The sequence below is a fragment of the Salvelinus fontinalis genome, chromosome 41 (genome assembly GCF_029448725.1).
Source record: "Salvelinus fontinalis isolate EN_2023a chromosome 41, ASM2944872v1, whole genome shotgun sequence".
NCBI lineage: Eukaryota > Metazoa > Chordata > Actinopteri > Salmoniformes > Salmonidae > Salvelinus > Salvelinus fontinalis.
The window spans coordinates 15,510,745-15,523,779 of NC_074705.1; the positions used below are offsets into that span (position 1 = coordinate 15,510,745).

The following is a 13,035-nucleotide window of genomic DNA, read 5'->3' on the forward strand; positions in this document are numbered from 1 at the left end:
ACAACACTATGACACACCCTTCCCATCCTCCACTCTCTCCCCCCTCCATTCATCCAACCTCGTCTTTGTTGAGGTTTTTTTCCATTCAAAAGGGAGTGTTAAATGGGCAGTCCGTTTGAAATGTAATGAGCTGTACAAAGATCCTGAGCCAACAGCCCAGATCAAAAAGTATGTTATTACTTTAAGCTTCAGCTACACATTTTAGGTCTTCTTTTGATAAATATAAAAAGGCACTATTCATTCATAAACGAGGTGAAAGGTTATGTAGGTGCCCCAAACTGAACAACTGGGGTCATACTTTCCCATAAATGACTAACCCCATGTTAACAGCATTACTCTACTGTATATACAGTCTACCACACATCATTGTAAGGACTTATAAAACTGAACTTAAACATGTTAACGCATTGAAATTATTTGAGGTTTGTTCAAGATAAAGACAACCTGCTGCAATGAGCCCAAGTGAACACACACGAAGAAACTTCAAGCTATCAAAAGACAGGGGGCAATTACCTAAAGGGAAACACCTTACTCATCAAAGATGCAGTACACTCACACTTGGCACATCAGGTTAGTGTTTTTATAATGATGAATAAGCCAGGTCAGAGGAGGAGAGTTTAAAGAGAAGAGGCATTTCTCAATGTTTTTTGTAACCTTTATTTAACTAGGCAAGTCAGTAAAGAACAAATTCTTATTTACAATGACAGCCTACCAGGGAACAGTGGGTTAACTGCCTTGTTCACAGGCAGAATGAGAGACTTATACCTTGTCAGCTCAGGGATTCAATCCAGCAACCTTTCGGTTACTGGCCCAACGCTCTAACAACTAGGCTACCTGCTTTGCCACTGACAGAGAACAAGGCTGTGTTGAGGCCGGAGTTACCTCTACAGTTTAGCACTGAGAACATTAACTTGTTTTTCTGACCGAGTCTCCACTCAGGTTCCAGAGCATCAATAATACACTGCAGCAGCTCAGGTTTCACATAGATAGACAGGGCCAAGGCTCAAATGGGGGGGGTCCCTTATCTGTTAACACTGAAGCACGCCAACACGTTTACCTTGCAGCAACCTCTGTAATATACACAACACAGAAGCAGCTTGATTTCAGTTGATTTCCATACACTAGCCTCTTTGAGATGTGTATATCTATAACACATGCGTGTAACCACAAAGCAGTTACTTGGTAACATGTTATTACACAAGAGAAAATATGCCACATAAACAGTATCGCATATGTCGAGGTGTAACATTTTATTCTGTCGTGTACTTCAACTTCAGAACACTTAGTGAAGACTCCAAAATGTCCTTGAGAAAAAAATATAGAACTAATAGTTTGGAGGACAAGTGAAAAGGCATCCATATACTTCTGGAGATAGGGCAGACAGTTTGATCTGAATGAAAGATACTGTAAGAAAACGGCTGAGTAGAGGTCTTTCATTCAATACAGTCTTTCTTCACAAAATATGCAGCCCTTTATGAGTCCGTCCGTCATTCAAACTGGTGCCTTTTTCTTGCTTCTGGAAGCTGGGTCCTTGCTGGTGGGTATCACTCAGTGCAGCTGCATGGTAAGTAGGGTTGCAAAATTGGCAAAATACCCAGGTTTTACATAAATCCCATTTTGGAAAATTCCCAGATTTCCTGATTATTTCATTCAGATTCCAGTAAAGTCTTCGTAAACCTGGGAATCATGGGAAAGTTACCATAATTGTGCAACCCTGCTGTAGAAGTGAGGAGAGCTACTGTGCGGGCAGAGGGATCCCCCTGGGGTCTGTGACTTGCCCTTCCTGTAGGTTCTTCACCAGCTGTGCCAACCAGCGTTTGGTGGTGGTGTCGTCCTTCAGGACCTGGGCAAACGTGGTGTCTTTAAGCTGGTCTGGTAGACACTGACGGAGGGCCTCTCGGGCTCTGGTGTGGGGGCAGAGGTGAGAAAAACAAATTCATGTTAGTTATGATAGTGAGTAAGTCACTATCAGCAGAATCTATTATCTATCAAGATAAGACCATGACCACATCCACTGTTTTCAGAGTTCCCAACATCATTTCCTCAATATGTTTTTTTTGTCATTCCTGGAAAATTGCTTCAAAAACACTGAAGGAATGAACGCAGGCTAAATGAGACAAGCAACAGCGGGTCGAAGAGTTGATTTCAATACCTGGAGTTGTCTGACAGGCGTAGGTAACAGCGGACAACATGTTTCAAAAGACGAGCAGAGGGCTCTTTGGAGAGCTGAAGAACCATTTTGCCCTGAAAGAGACAACAAAAAGAAACATTTTGTTTTTATTATTTAAAAAAATATTCAGGATGCAACCAATGTCTGGAAAAGTATAATATTTTGAATATTGGTTAACCTTGAACTTACAAGTATCATGGCCACATGGGAGAAGCGTTCATACGTTTGGCAAATGTATGCCAGCCCTGTGTCATCAAGTAGGATTTTCTGTAGTATAAAAGTTGCTACCTGTCGAACAAAAAAATGAGGGTTGAAATTAGTGATGCACCGATATGACATTTTTGGCCGATACCGATATCTGATATATTCCATGCAACAACAAAAAAAACGCTACCGATAACCGATATTAAAAATTGTTACGGCCTTTTAAGCATTCTAGTACAATTAAATAGTTAACACACACACATATATATACATGGACGCAGCAGTCTAAGCCACTGCATCTCAGTGCAAGAGGTGTCACTACAATCCCTGTTTCGAAGCCAGGCTGTATCACATCCGACCGCGATTGGGAGTTCCATAGGGCGGCGCACAATTGGCCCAGCGTCGTCCGGGTTTGGCCAGGGTAGGCCGTCATTGTAAATAATAATTTGTTCTTAACGGACTTGCCTAGTTAAATAAAAGGTTACACACACACACACTGACCAAAAAGTTATTTTGGTGGCATTTACGTAGATCCCTATTACCAGTAAAACATAATCAAAACCTATTTCTTTCACTTACTTGCTGTGCTGTTTCGTTGTTGACTTGTTTCATTCTCAACCAGGATTTCTATGGAACGCTGTTTGGGTCTTTGCGTGTCAAAAAAGATACACGTCAAATAGCATGACATAATCTGTTTCAGTAGCTATAGTTAAAATAATTAATGAGACAGTTCTTATTTGATTAATGGTGATCGGACCCATCTATGTGAAGCCAACCACAATAAGGATTAGCCACAATAGTAGACTTTGCGGTTAGCGTTCAAAACAAAAGTATGGCATAATACTATTTATATTAATTTGCATCACTGCCAATGTCATACTTTTATATTGAAGGCAAACTGCAAATTCCACTATTGTGCCTAATCCTTATTGTGGCTAGCTTCACAACACATAACCCGGTCCGGTCGAGCGTCACTAGCCAGATGAAGCGAGCTGGCTGCTTATAACGTTAACTTTTGGAAACTGGGTTAAGTAGCTGGCTAGCTATTTATTTTCATGAACTGAAGTTCAATTTCAATAGGCGTTCAACAAGTGGCAACCTAGCTAATACTTACAAGGATTCCTAAATCATTGCTAAGAAAAATGAAAATGACTGCAGTTTCTACTGGTCATTGTTTTCAGGCAGGTTGTATTGGTGCTAGCTAGGTACCAAGCTAAAGCTAGCTACCCCAGAAGTTGCCGTCGAACAAATTATGCTTTATTACCAACGCGGTATTGTAAACACATCGTTCGTGGCCGGTGTTTGCAGACTTTTTTTGTACAGCTTTGACAGTGCTACTGTATCTTTTTTCACACGCAAAGAATCAAACGGCGTTCCATAGTATGTATGTCGTGAGGCTAATAGCAGTGACACTATTGCTGTGCAACTCTGGTAAGGCAACATCTGAAAAATAGTGCACTTGGTAGTGTGTACCAGTGCTCGACCAGTCGGCGAACATCACCCACGGCAGGGAACGGTTGATTGTCAAGGGCAATGAATTCCATTATCTTGGCTTTAATGGATTTCGCCTTTGAGTTGTCTCGCTGAAATTGTCTTACTCTTTCAATTGACTGCTCAATCCACACAGCAGACATGGTGTTTACGTGCAGACATGGTGTTTACATCCACACAGCAGACATGGTGTTTACGTGGTGTTATTATGTCATGTACCTACGTTATATAGGTGTGCACGGTAGCTTTGACATGTTTTTAACGTCGATGTTAAACTAGACATCGCGCCGATGCCGATGTTGGCATTTTAACTAATATTGGCAGATTCCGACATGTTCACCGATTTATCGTACTTCCCCAGTTGAAATACACTTATCTTTAGAGAGACACAGAGAGAGAGAGCGCAAGAGCGACAGGGAGAGAGCGCGCGAGAGAGTCTGTCATCATACAAGAAACATTGCATAAAGGAGACGGACCCACTGGTTGCCCTCTAGGCTACGGAGAGCTGGAAGGTCCATCCACCAAACAACCAGGTGTGAAACAGGGAAGAAACTCAGGGGGTATGCTAATTTGCTATAGAGCACACCTAACCCTCTCTATTCAACTAGTCAAAACAGGAACATTTTATATCTGGCTAGAAATTAATAAAATGTCCTGTGTGCTTCCTATATACCCCCAATAGAATCCCCATACTTTAACGATGACAGCTTCTCCATCTTAGAGGGGGAGATCAACAATTTCCAGGCCCAGGGACATGTACTAGTCTGTGGTGACGTAAATGCCATAACTGGACAAGAACCTGACACCCTCAGCACACAGGGGGACAAACACCTACCTGGAGAGGACAGCATTCTCTCTCCCATATGCCCCCCTAGGAACAACTATGATAACATAACCAACAATAATGGGTCACAACTTCTGCAGCTCTGTTGGACTCTGGGTACGTACATAGTCAATGGTAGGCTTTGAGGGGACTCCTATGGTATGTACACATATAGCTCATCTCTTGGCAGTAGTACTGTAAACTACTTTATCACTGACCTCAACCCAGAGTCTCTTAGAGCGTTCACAGTCAGTCCACTGACACCCCTAACAGATCACAGCAAAATCATACTCTACTTGAACAGAGCTTTGCTCAATCATGAGGCATCAAAGCCAAAGGAGCTGAATAATATTAAGACATGATATAGATGGTAGGAGAGTAGTGTGGAGATCTACCAAAAAACAATTAGGCAACAACAAATTCAATCCCTTCTAGACAATTTCCTGGACAAATTGTTTCACTGGAAAAGTGAAGGTGTAAACCTGGCAGTAGAAAACCTAAACAGTATATTTGACCTCTCAACTTCCCTATCAAATCTAAACATTTCAAACAGAAAACCTAAGAAAATTAAAAATTATAAATGGTTTGATGAAGAATGCAAAAACCTAAAAGAAATTGAGAAACCTGTCCAACCAAAAACATAGAGACCCAGAAAACCTGATTCTACGCCTTCACTATGGTGAATCACTAAAACAATACAGCAATACACTACGGAAAAAGAAGGAACAGCACGTCAGAAATCAGCTCAACGTAATTGAATTAACCACTTCTGAGAAAATTGGAAAACGCTAAACAAACAATTATCTTATCAAGATGGAGATGTACGGGTAAAACCCTTCTACAATCTATTTTAGCTCTATAACAAAGAACAGCAAAAACATAGACATTATAAAATACAAATCTTATAATCAACTATTAAAAGACTACCAGAACCCACTGGATTCTCCAATTACCTTGAATGAACTACAGGACAAAATAAAATAAAACTCCAACCCAAAAAGACCTGTGGTGTTGATAGTATCCTCACTGAAATGATAAAATATACAGACAACAAATTCCAATTGGCTATACTAAAACTCTAACATCATCCTTAGCTCTGACATCTTCCCCAATATTTGGAACTAACGACTGATCACCCTAATCCACAAACAAACAAACAAACCAAAAAAGGCAACGTCTTCACATGCTTTGTTGCCTTCGACTAAACTTGGTATGAGGGTCTGCTAAACCCATTGATGGAAAGTGGTGTTGTGGGAAAAACATACATTATAAAATCCATGTACACAAACAACAAGTGTGCAGTAAAAATAGACAAAAAAAAATACAATTTCTTCCAACAGGGACGTGGGGTGAGACAGGGATGCAGCTTAAGCCCCACCATTTTCAACATATTTATCAACAAATTGGCGAGGGCACTAGAACAGTCTGCAGCACCCGGCCTCATCCTACTAGAATCTGAAGTCAAATTTCTACTGTTTGATGATGATCTGGTGCTTCTGTCACCAACCAAGGAGGGCCTACAGCAGCACGTAGATCTTCTGCACAGATTCTGCCAGACCTGGGCCATGACAGTAAATCACAGTAATACCAAAATAATGGTGTTCCAAAAAAGGTCCAGCCGACAGGACCACAATACAAATTCCATCTAGACACAGTTGCCCTAGAACACAAAAAAAACTATACATACCTTGGCCTAAACATCAGCACCACAGGTAACTTCCACAAAGCTGTGAACGATCTGAGAGACCAGGCAAGAAGGGCATTGTATGCCATCAAAAGGAAAGTCAAATTTGACATACCAATTAGGATCTGGCTAAAAATACTTGAATCAGTTATAGAACCCATTGCCCTTTATGGTTGTCTGGGGTCCGCTCACCAACCAAGAATTCACAAAATGGGACAAACACCAAATTGAGGCTGCATGCAGAATTCTGCAAAAATATCCTCCCTGTACAATGTAAAACACCAAATAATGCATTCAGAGCAGATTTAGGCCAATACCCACTAATTATCAAAATCCAGAAAAGAGCTGTTCAATTCTACAACCACCTAAAAGGAAGCGATTCCCAAACCTTCCATAACAAAGCCATTACCTATAGAGAGATTAACCTGGAGAAGAGTCCCCTAAGCAAGCTGGTACTGGGGCTCTGTTCACAAACACAAACAGACCCCACAGAGCCCCAGGCCAGCAACACAATTAGACCCAACCAAATCATGAGAAAACAAAGAGAATTCTTTCCAATGTGTCAAGTAATTAACAAAAAAACTGAGCAAACTAGAATGCTATTTGGCCCTAAAAAGAGAGTACACAGTGGCAGAATACCTGACCACTGTGACTGACACAAACTTAAGGAAAGCTTTGACTATGTACAGACTCAGTGAGCAGAGCCTTGCTATTGAGACAGGACGCCGTAGGCAGACCTGGCTCAAGAGAAGACAGACTATGTGCACATTGCTTACAAAATGAGGTGGAAACTGAGCTGTACTTCCTAACCTCCTGCCAAACATTTGACAATATTAGAGACACATATTTCCCACAGTTTACACAGATCCACCAATAATTTGAAAACAAACCCGATTCCGATAAACTCCCATATCTACTGGGTGAAATACCACAGTGTAACATCACAGCAGCAAGATTTGTGACCTGTTGCCACAAGAAAAGGGCAACCAGTGAAGAACAAACACCATTGTAAATACAACCCATATTTATGTTTATTTATTTTCCATTTTGTACTTCAACTATTTGCACATCGTTACAACACTGTATATATACATAATATGACATTTGTAATGTCTTCATTGTTTTGGAACTTCTATGAGTGCTTCTATGAGTGTTTACTGTTCATTTTTATTGATTATCTCACTTTGTATATAATCTATTTCACTTGCTTTGCCAATGTTAACATATGTTTCCCATGCCAATAAAGCCCCTTGAATTGAAATGTATTTATTTATTTATTTATTTTTATTTTACCGTTATTTTACCAGGTAAGTTGACTGAGAACACGTTCTCATTTGCAGCAACGACCTGGGGAATAGTTACAGGGGAGAGGAGGGGGATGAATGAGCCAATTGTAAACTGGGGATTATTAGGTGATCATGATGGTTTGAGGGCCAGATTGGGAATTTAGCCAGGACACCGGGGTTAACACCCATACTCTTACGATAAGTGCCATGGGATCTTTAATGACCTCAGAGAGTCAGGACACCCGTTTAACGTCCCATCCGAAAGACGGCACCCTACACAGGGCAGTGTCCCCAGTCACTGCCCTGGGGCATTGGGATATTTTTTAGACCAGAGGAAAGAGTGCCTCCTACTGGCCCTCCAACACCACTTCCAGCAGCATCTGGTCTCCCATCCAGGGACTGACCAGGACCAACCCTGCTTAGCTTCAGAAGCAAGCCAGCAGTGGTATGCAGGGTGGTATGCTGCTGAAATAGAAAGTGAGAGAGCTACAGAGAGTAGAGGTTGACTGATTAATCGGAATGGCCGATTAATCAGGGCCGATTTCACGTTTTCATAACAAAATCGGTAATCGGCATTTTTGGACACCGATTATGGCCGATTACATTGCACTCCATGAGGAGACTGCGTGGCAGGCTGACTACCTGTTATGCGAGTGCAGCAAGAAGCCACGGTAAGCTGCTAGCTAGCATTACACTTATCTTATAAAAACAATCAATCTTAACATAATCACTAGTGAACTACACATGGTTGATGATATTACTAGTTTAGCTAGCTTGTCATGCGTTGCATATAAAGAATGCGCTGCCTGTTAATTTATCATCGAATCACAGCCTACTTCGCCAAAAGTAGGCTGTGATGATTTAACAAGCGCATTCGCAAAAAAAGCACTGTCGTTGCACCAATGTGTACCTAACCATAAACATCAATGCCTTTCTTTAAAATCAATACACAAGTATATATTTTTAAACCTGCATATTTAGTTAATATTGCCTGCTAACATGAATTTCTTTTAACTAGGGAAATTGTGTCACTTCTCTTGCGTTCCGTGCAAGATATATGCAGCAGTTTGGGCCGCCTGGCTCGTTGCGAACTGCGTGAAGACCATTTATTCCTAACAAAGACCGTAATTAATTTGCCAGAATTGTACATAATATAACAGCAATATTTAGACTTAGTGATGCCACCCGTTAGATAAAATTCGTAATGATTCCGTATTTCACTGAAAGAATAAACATTTTGTTTTCGAAATGATAGTTTCCGGATTTGACCATATTAATGACCTATGGCTCGTATTTCTGTGTGTTATTATGTTATAATTAAGTCTATGATTTGATATTTGATAGAGCAATCTTGACTGAGCGGTGGTCGGCAGCAGCAGGCTCATAAGCACTTTTGTGCGTTTTCCAGCAGCTCTTCGCTGTGCTTCAAGCATTGAGCTGTTTATGACTTCAAGCCTATCAACTCCCGAGATTAGGCTGGTCTAACCGATGTGAAATGGCTAGCTAGTTAGCGGGGTGCGCGCTAATAGCGTTTCAATGGGTGACGTCACTCGCTCTGAGACCTTGAAGTAGTTGTACCCCTTGCTCTGCAAGGGCCACGACTTTTGTGGAGCGATGGGTAACAATGCTTCGAGGGTGGCTGTTGTCGATGTGTTCCTGGTTCGAGCCCAGGTAGGGGAGAGGAGAGGGACGGAAGCTATACTGTTACACTGGCAATACTATAGTGCCTATAAGAACATCCAATAGTCAAAGGTATATGAAATACAAATGGTATAGAGAGAAATAGTCCTATAATAACCACAACCTAAAACTTCTTACCTGGGAATATTGAAGACTCATGTTAAAAGGAACCACCAGCTTTCATATGTTCTCATGTTCTGAGCAAAGAACTTAAACTTTAGCTTTTTTACATGGCACATATTGCACTTTTACTTTCTTCTCCAACACTTTGTTTTTGCATTATTTAAACCAAATTGAACATGTTTCATTATTTATTTGAGGATAAATTGATTTTATTGACGTATTATATTAAGTTAAAATATAAGTGTTCATTCAGTAGTGTTGTAATTGTCATTATTACAAATAAATAAATAAAATAAAAATCGCCCGATTAATCGGTATAGGCTTTTTTTTGGTCCTCCAATAAATCGGTATCGGCATTGAAAAATCATAATCGATTGACCTCTAACAGAGAGATCTACAGAGAGAGAGAGAGAGAGAGAGAGTGAGAGAGAGCTACAGAGAGAGAGAGAGAGAGAGAGAGAGAGAGAGAGCGCTACAGAGCGAGAGATACCGTTTTGGAAAGCTCACTGCCAGACTCCATTATGCGAAGGCACAGGGGAATGATTTCTGTCGTCAACAGGAAATTGATAACTTCCTGCTCATCTGTTTTGACCAAGGCACCTGCCAATCAAACAGGAACAAGTTATAGAGAAACATACTGTATTGTCAAAGTAATTGGATCATTTCATTACTTAAGCAATGACAACATCAGAGAGTGAGATAGAGAAGAAAATACAGAGAGAAGGCATCATAGCAATAGAACCACAAAAATGATATAAAGGATATTTACCGATGACTCCTAGGCTGGTGAGTCGGAGGTACTCAAATGGTCGTGTTTTGCTGACAGTGTGTAAGAAGGGGTACAGGAATAGAGGAATGTGTGCTGCCAGAAATGCCGATCTGTGAAAAACAACCGTACTTAAGTTACACATTTCACATGATATAGAAGAAAATACACTGACTGTTTTGGTTAAGTGCACTGTACAATTCAATCATGATGAGAGAGGAATCAAGGGACCCACCTTGTCTCTGGATGAGAGGCCACGCACTGCAGAAGTGCTAATGCGTTGCATACTCTGTTGGACTGGTGAGCGGTGAGGGTTGGGGGGTTTATTGAGGGGTAGATGTTGACAATTTCCTATTTTTGAAAGAGCATGAAGCGGGTCATCATCAAGTTTAGAGCCACACTCACAGAGGAAAACCATGCTCCATCCTGCTGGAGACTAGCCAGTGAGTGTTGTCCACAATCTTACCTGCAGGAGAGCAGCTATAGTCCCACAGGAGTGCCATAGCATTGGAGCCAAATCTGGCACGGACTCCCGTTTTTTACTGAGCTCAAGCAGGGCATTCTCGCGGGTCTCTGGGCTGGACAGCTCGTTGATCCACTGGTAGATCTTTTCCCTATCCACTTGAGCCAGAGCCGTGGTTACAGCCTGTTTTACAGGAGAGGTGGACACATTGAGCTAAACTGACATTGTGTTTGAATTATGCAGTTAACAACAGGGTTGGCAATGCGTTTCTAGCCACCTTCATGAATGAATGAGTTAGCTAGGTAACTAGCTGGCTACCGAACGCTAGCTAACAAGTGTCAACAACAATATGTAAATTCACGTTACTTTCATGGATACAGTAACTTTCCCACAAATAGTTCGCTACCATAGTTAGCTACCATAACTAGCTCATTCAAATGCAAGTATTATCCATACAGTTTGCCACAAGAGGGGTTCGAAACATCTTTGTAACAAGTTTAGCATTAGGTAGCTAATAGCAAATCTACTGGCCAAAGTCAGGCCTTGTGCTAGCAAAAAAAGCCTTGTGTTAGCTCTTGTTAACCTAGCTAGATAACGCTTGCAAGCTAGCAATATCGTTTGTGTACTTACTGCTCCTGTAGCCAGCATTCTATGCAGCGCTTGGTTATTTTAGAAAAACGTCTCGTAAAATATAAAAATATGTTCTGTTGTGAAAACATACAACGAATCTCGCGAGAGCGCAACTGCGTTTAACCTTTCAACTCAGACGTGGCTCAAGTGATCCGCTGGGAAAGTGTCGTGACTATTTCCGACTTTTTCTGTTTTGGACCAGACTTCAATATTATGCACTTGTTCGATATTGCAGCCGACAGTGGGCGACTCCCGAATGACAGATCTACAACTAATGATTATTATGATTATTATTTGTAGATAATTCAATCAGTCGGGCTCCCGAGTGGCGCAGCGGTCTATGGCACTACATATCAATGATAGTGGCGTCACCACAGACCCTGTTTCGACTCCAGGCTGTATCACAAGCGGCCGTGATTGGGAGTCCCATATGGTGGCGCACAGTTGTCCTGGTTAAGGTTTGGCTGGTGTAGGCCGTCAGTGTAAATAAGAATTTGTTCTTAAAATTAACTGACTTGCCTAGTTAAATAAAGGTTACATTTTTTTTTAAAGTCACAATTTACCTACAATGCATCATGGATTTGAAGCTCTCCAACACGGCCAAAATAATGAAATTCACATTTTCGATATGCTACCTCTTATCTAATTATATAGGTATTTGTGGAGTACTTTACATCTACTGGTGTATATCATGGTTGTCATTTTTGTGCGTTTTGACTTTGAGGCCCATAAAAAAAGGGCGTTGATCCACATTCTCTCAACTGAGCCACACTCCCATTGCTACATGCATAAATATCAACCTTAGTTACATTGATAATAACAGAGTGGTAGTTTTTGATACTATTCTTTTTCATTATACTTACCATTGTGACGTGTGTACATAACATGAACAACCTTTTCTGATGATCTGCATCCTACATATTGAGCAACTAAAGTTTGAGTTGATCACAGAGTGAAACAAGGAGTTAGACTTTCATTTTATTTCAACAATTATCTGTTTTTATTCATAGGCATTGAAGTTAATGTATGTCAATCGGACCAGGTAGTAGGAGGAGTGTTCCACTGCACCAATAAGCACTCAAATAATTGTCTGTTTAGTGCCCAGTTCTAATAAAGCAGCTCAGTCCATCCAGATCCCCTCTGTAGCATTTCTCATTAACCAGTCCAGCCAACTGTATTTGTTTGTTTTGGGGGCGGATCATGTGATGCAACCATAGACAGGTGTTCATTAATTGATGTTAGTTAATCCTTCAACAGTTGGCTAGAACACAGTCCCTAGCACGGAAAAGGTTTCAGAAACACTGGGCTGGATAGCACAACCTATAGTGGTTGCATCTTCAGCGTAACAAGACCAAAGCAGTAGGATACGTCTTGTATAAAAACAAACTAGTTGACCTGTCAATGTGGATAATAAGAATCGGGCCTGCTTGACTGCTACTTAGCTGAGTAATGCTTTGATCACCTAGATCAATGCTGACTGCTGAGGATGTTTGACCATTATACACTGTTTAATCCTTTGGATCAAAGGTCACAGAGGCTATAATAGAGTCACTACTGCCATAGCTAATAATAACCAACACAAAGCTCTTTGATTCAGATTTAAGAAATCCTATTGGCGATGGTGCATATTTTGTGTACTATTTAGGAAACAGTGTTACTGGTACGAAAAAGTTCAAAAACTCTGTATACCATAAATACAGGAGATGAATACACAA

At 40.9% G+C, this 13,035-nt stretch overlaps 1 protein-coding gene across 2 annotated transcripts; it reads right to left on the minus strand.

Annotated features, from left to right (window-relative positions):
• Positions 1–641: 641 nt before the first annotated feature.
• Positions 642–11,578, minus strand: LOC129840257 (CCR4-NOT transcription complex subunit 9). Of its 2 annotated transcripts, none has more exons than XM_055907991.1 (8): positions 11,321–11,578; positions 10,694–10,873; positions 10,463–10,578; positions 10,231–10,340; positions 9,952–10,061; positions 2,360–2,458; positions 2,153–2,244; positions 642–1,916 (listed from the first exon to the last, which is right to left on the minus strand). In XM_055907991.1, exons 1-8 carry the CDS (start codon positions 11,336–11,338, stop codon positions 1,736–1,738), a joined length of 906 nt encoding a protein of 301 aa, XP_055763966.1. In that variant the 5' UTR covers positions 11,339–11,578; the 3' UTR covers positions 642–1,735. The 2 variants fall into 2 exon arrangements, with proteins under 2 accessions (XP_055763966.1, XP_055763967.1); XM_055907992.1 differs by having other exon boundaries at positions 642–1,904; positions 11,321–11,566.
• Between the last annotated feature and the right edge of the window lie 1,457 nt (positions 11,579–13,035).

What these genes read in the sequence shown, in the direction of transcription:
- LOC129840257 (XM_055907991.1), bottom strand. An exon ending in CTATAGCTGCTCTCCTGCAG is followed by an intron (nt 10,579 to 10,693) that starts GTAAGATTGTGG and finishes TTTCAAAAATAG; the next exon opens with GAAATTGTCAACATCTACCC. An exon ending in CCCATGTGGCCATGATACTT is followed by an intron (nt 2,245 to 2,359) that starts GTAAGTTCAAGG and finishes TGTCTCTTTCAG; the next exon opens with GGCAAAATGGTTCTTCAGCT.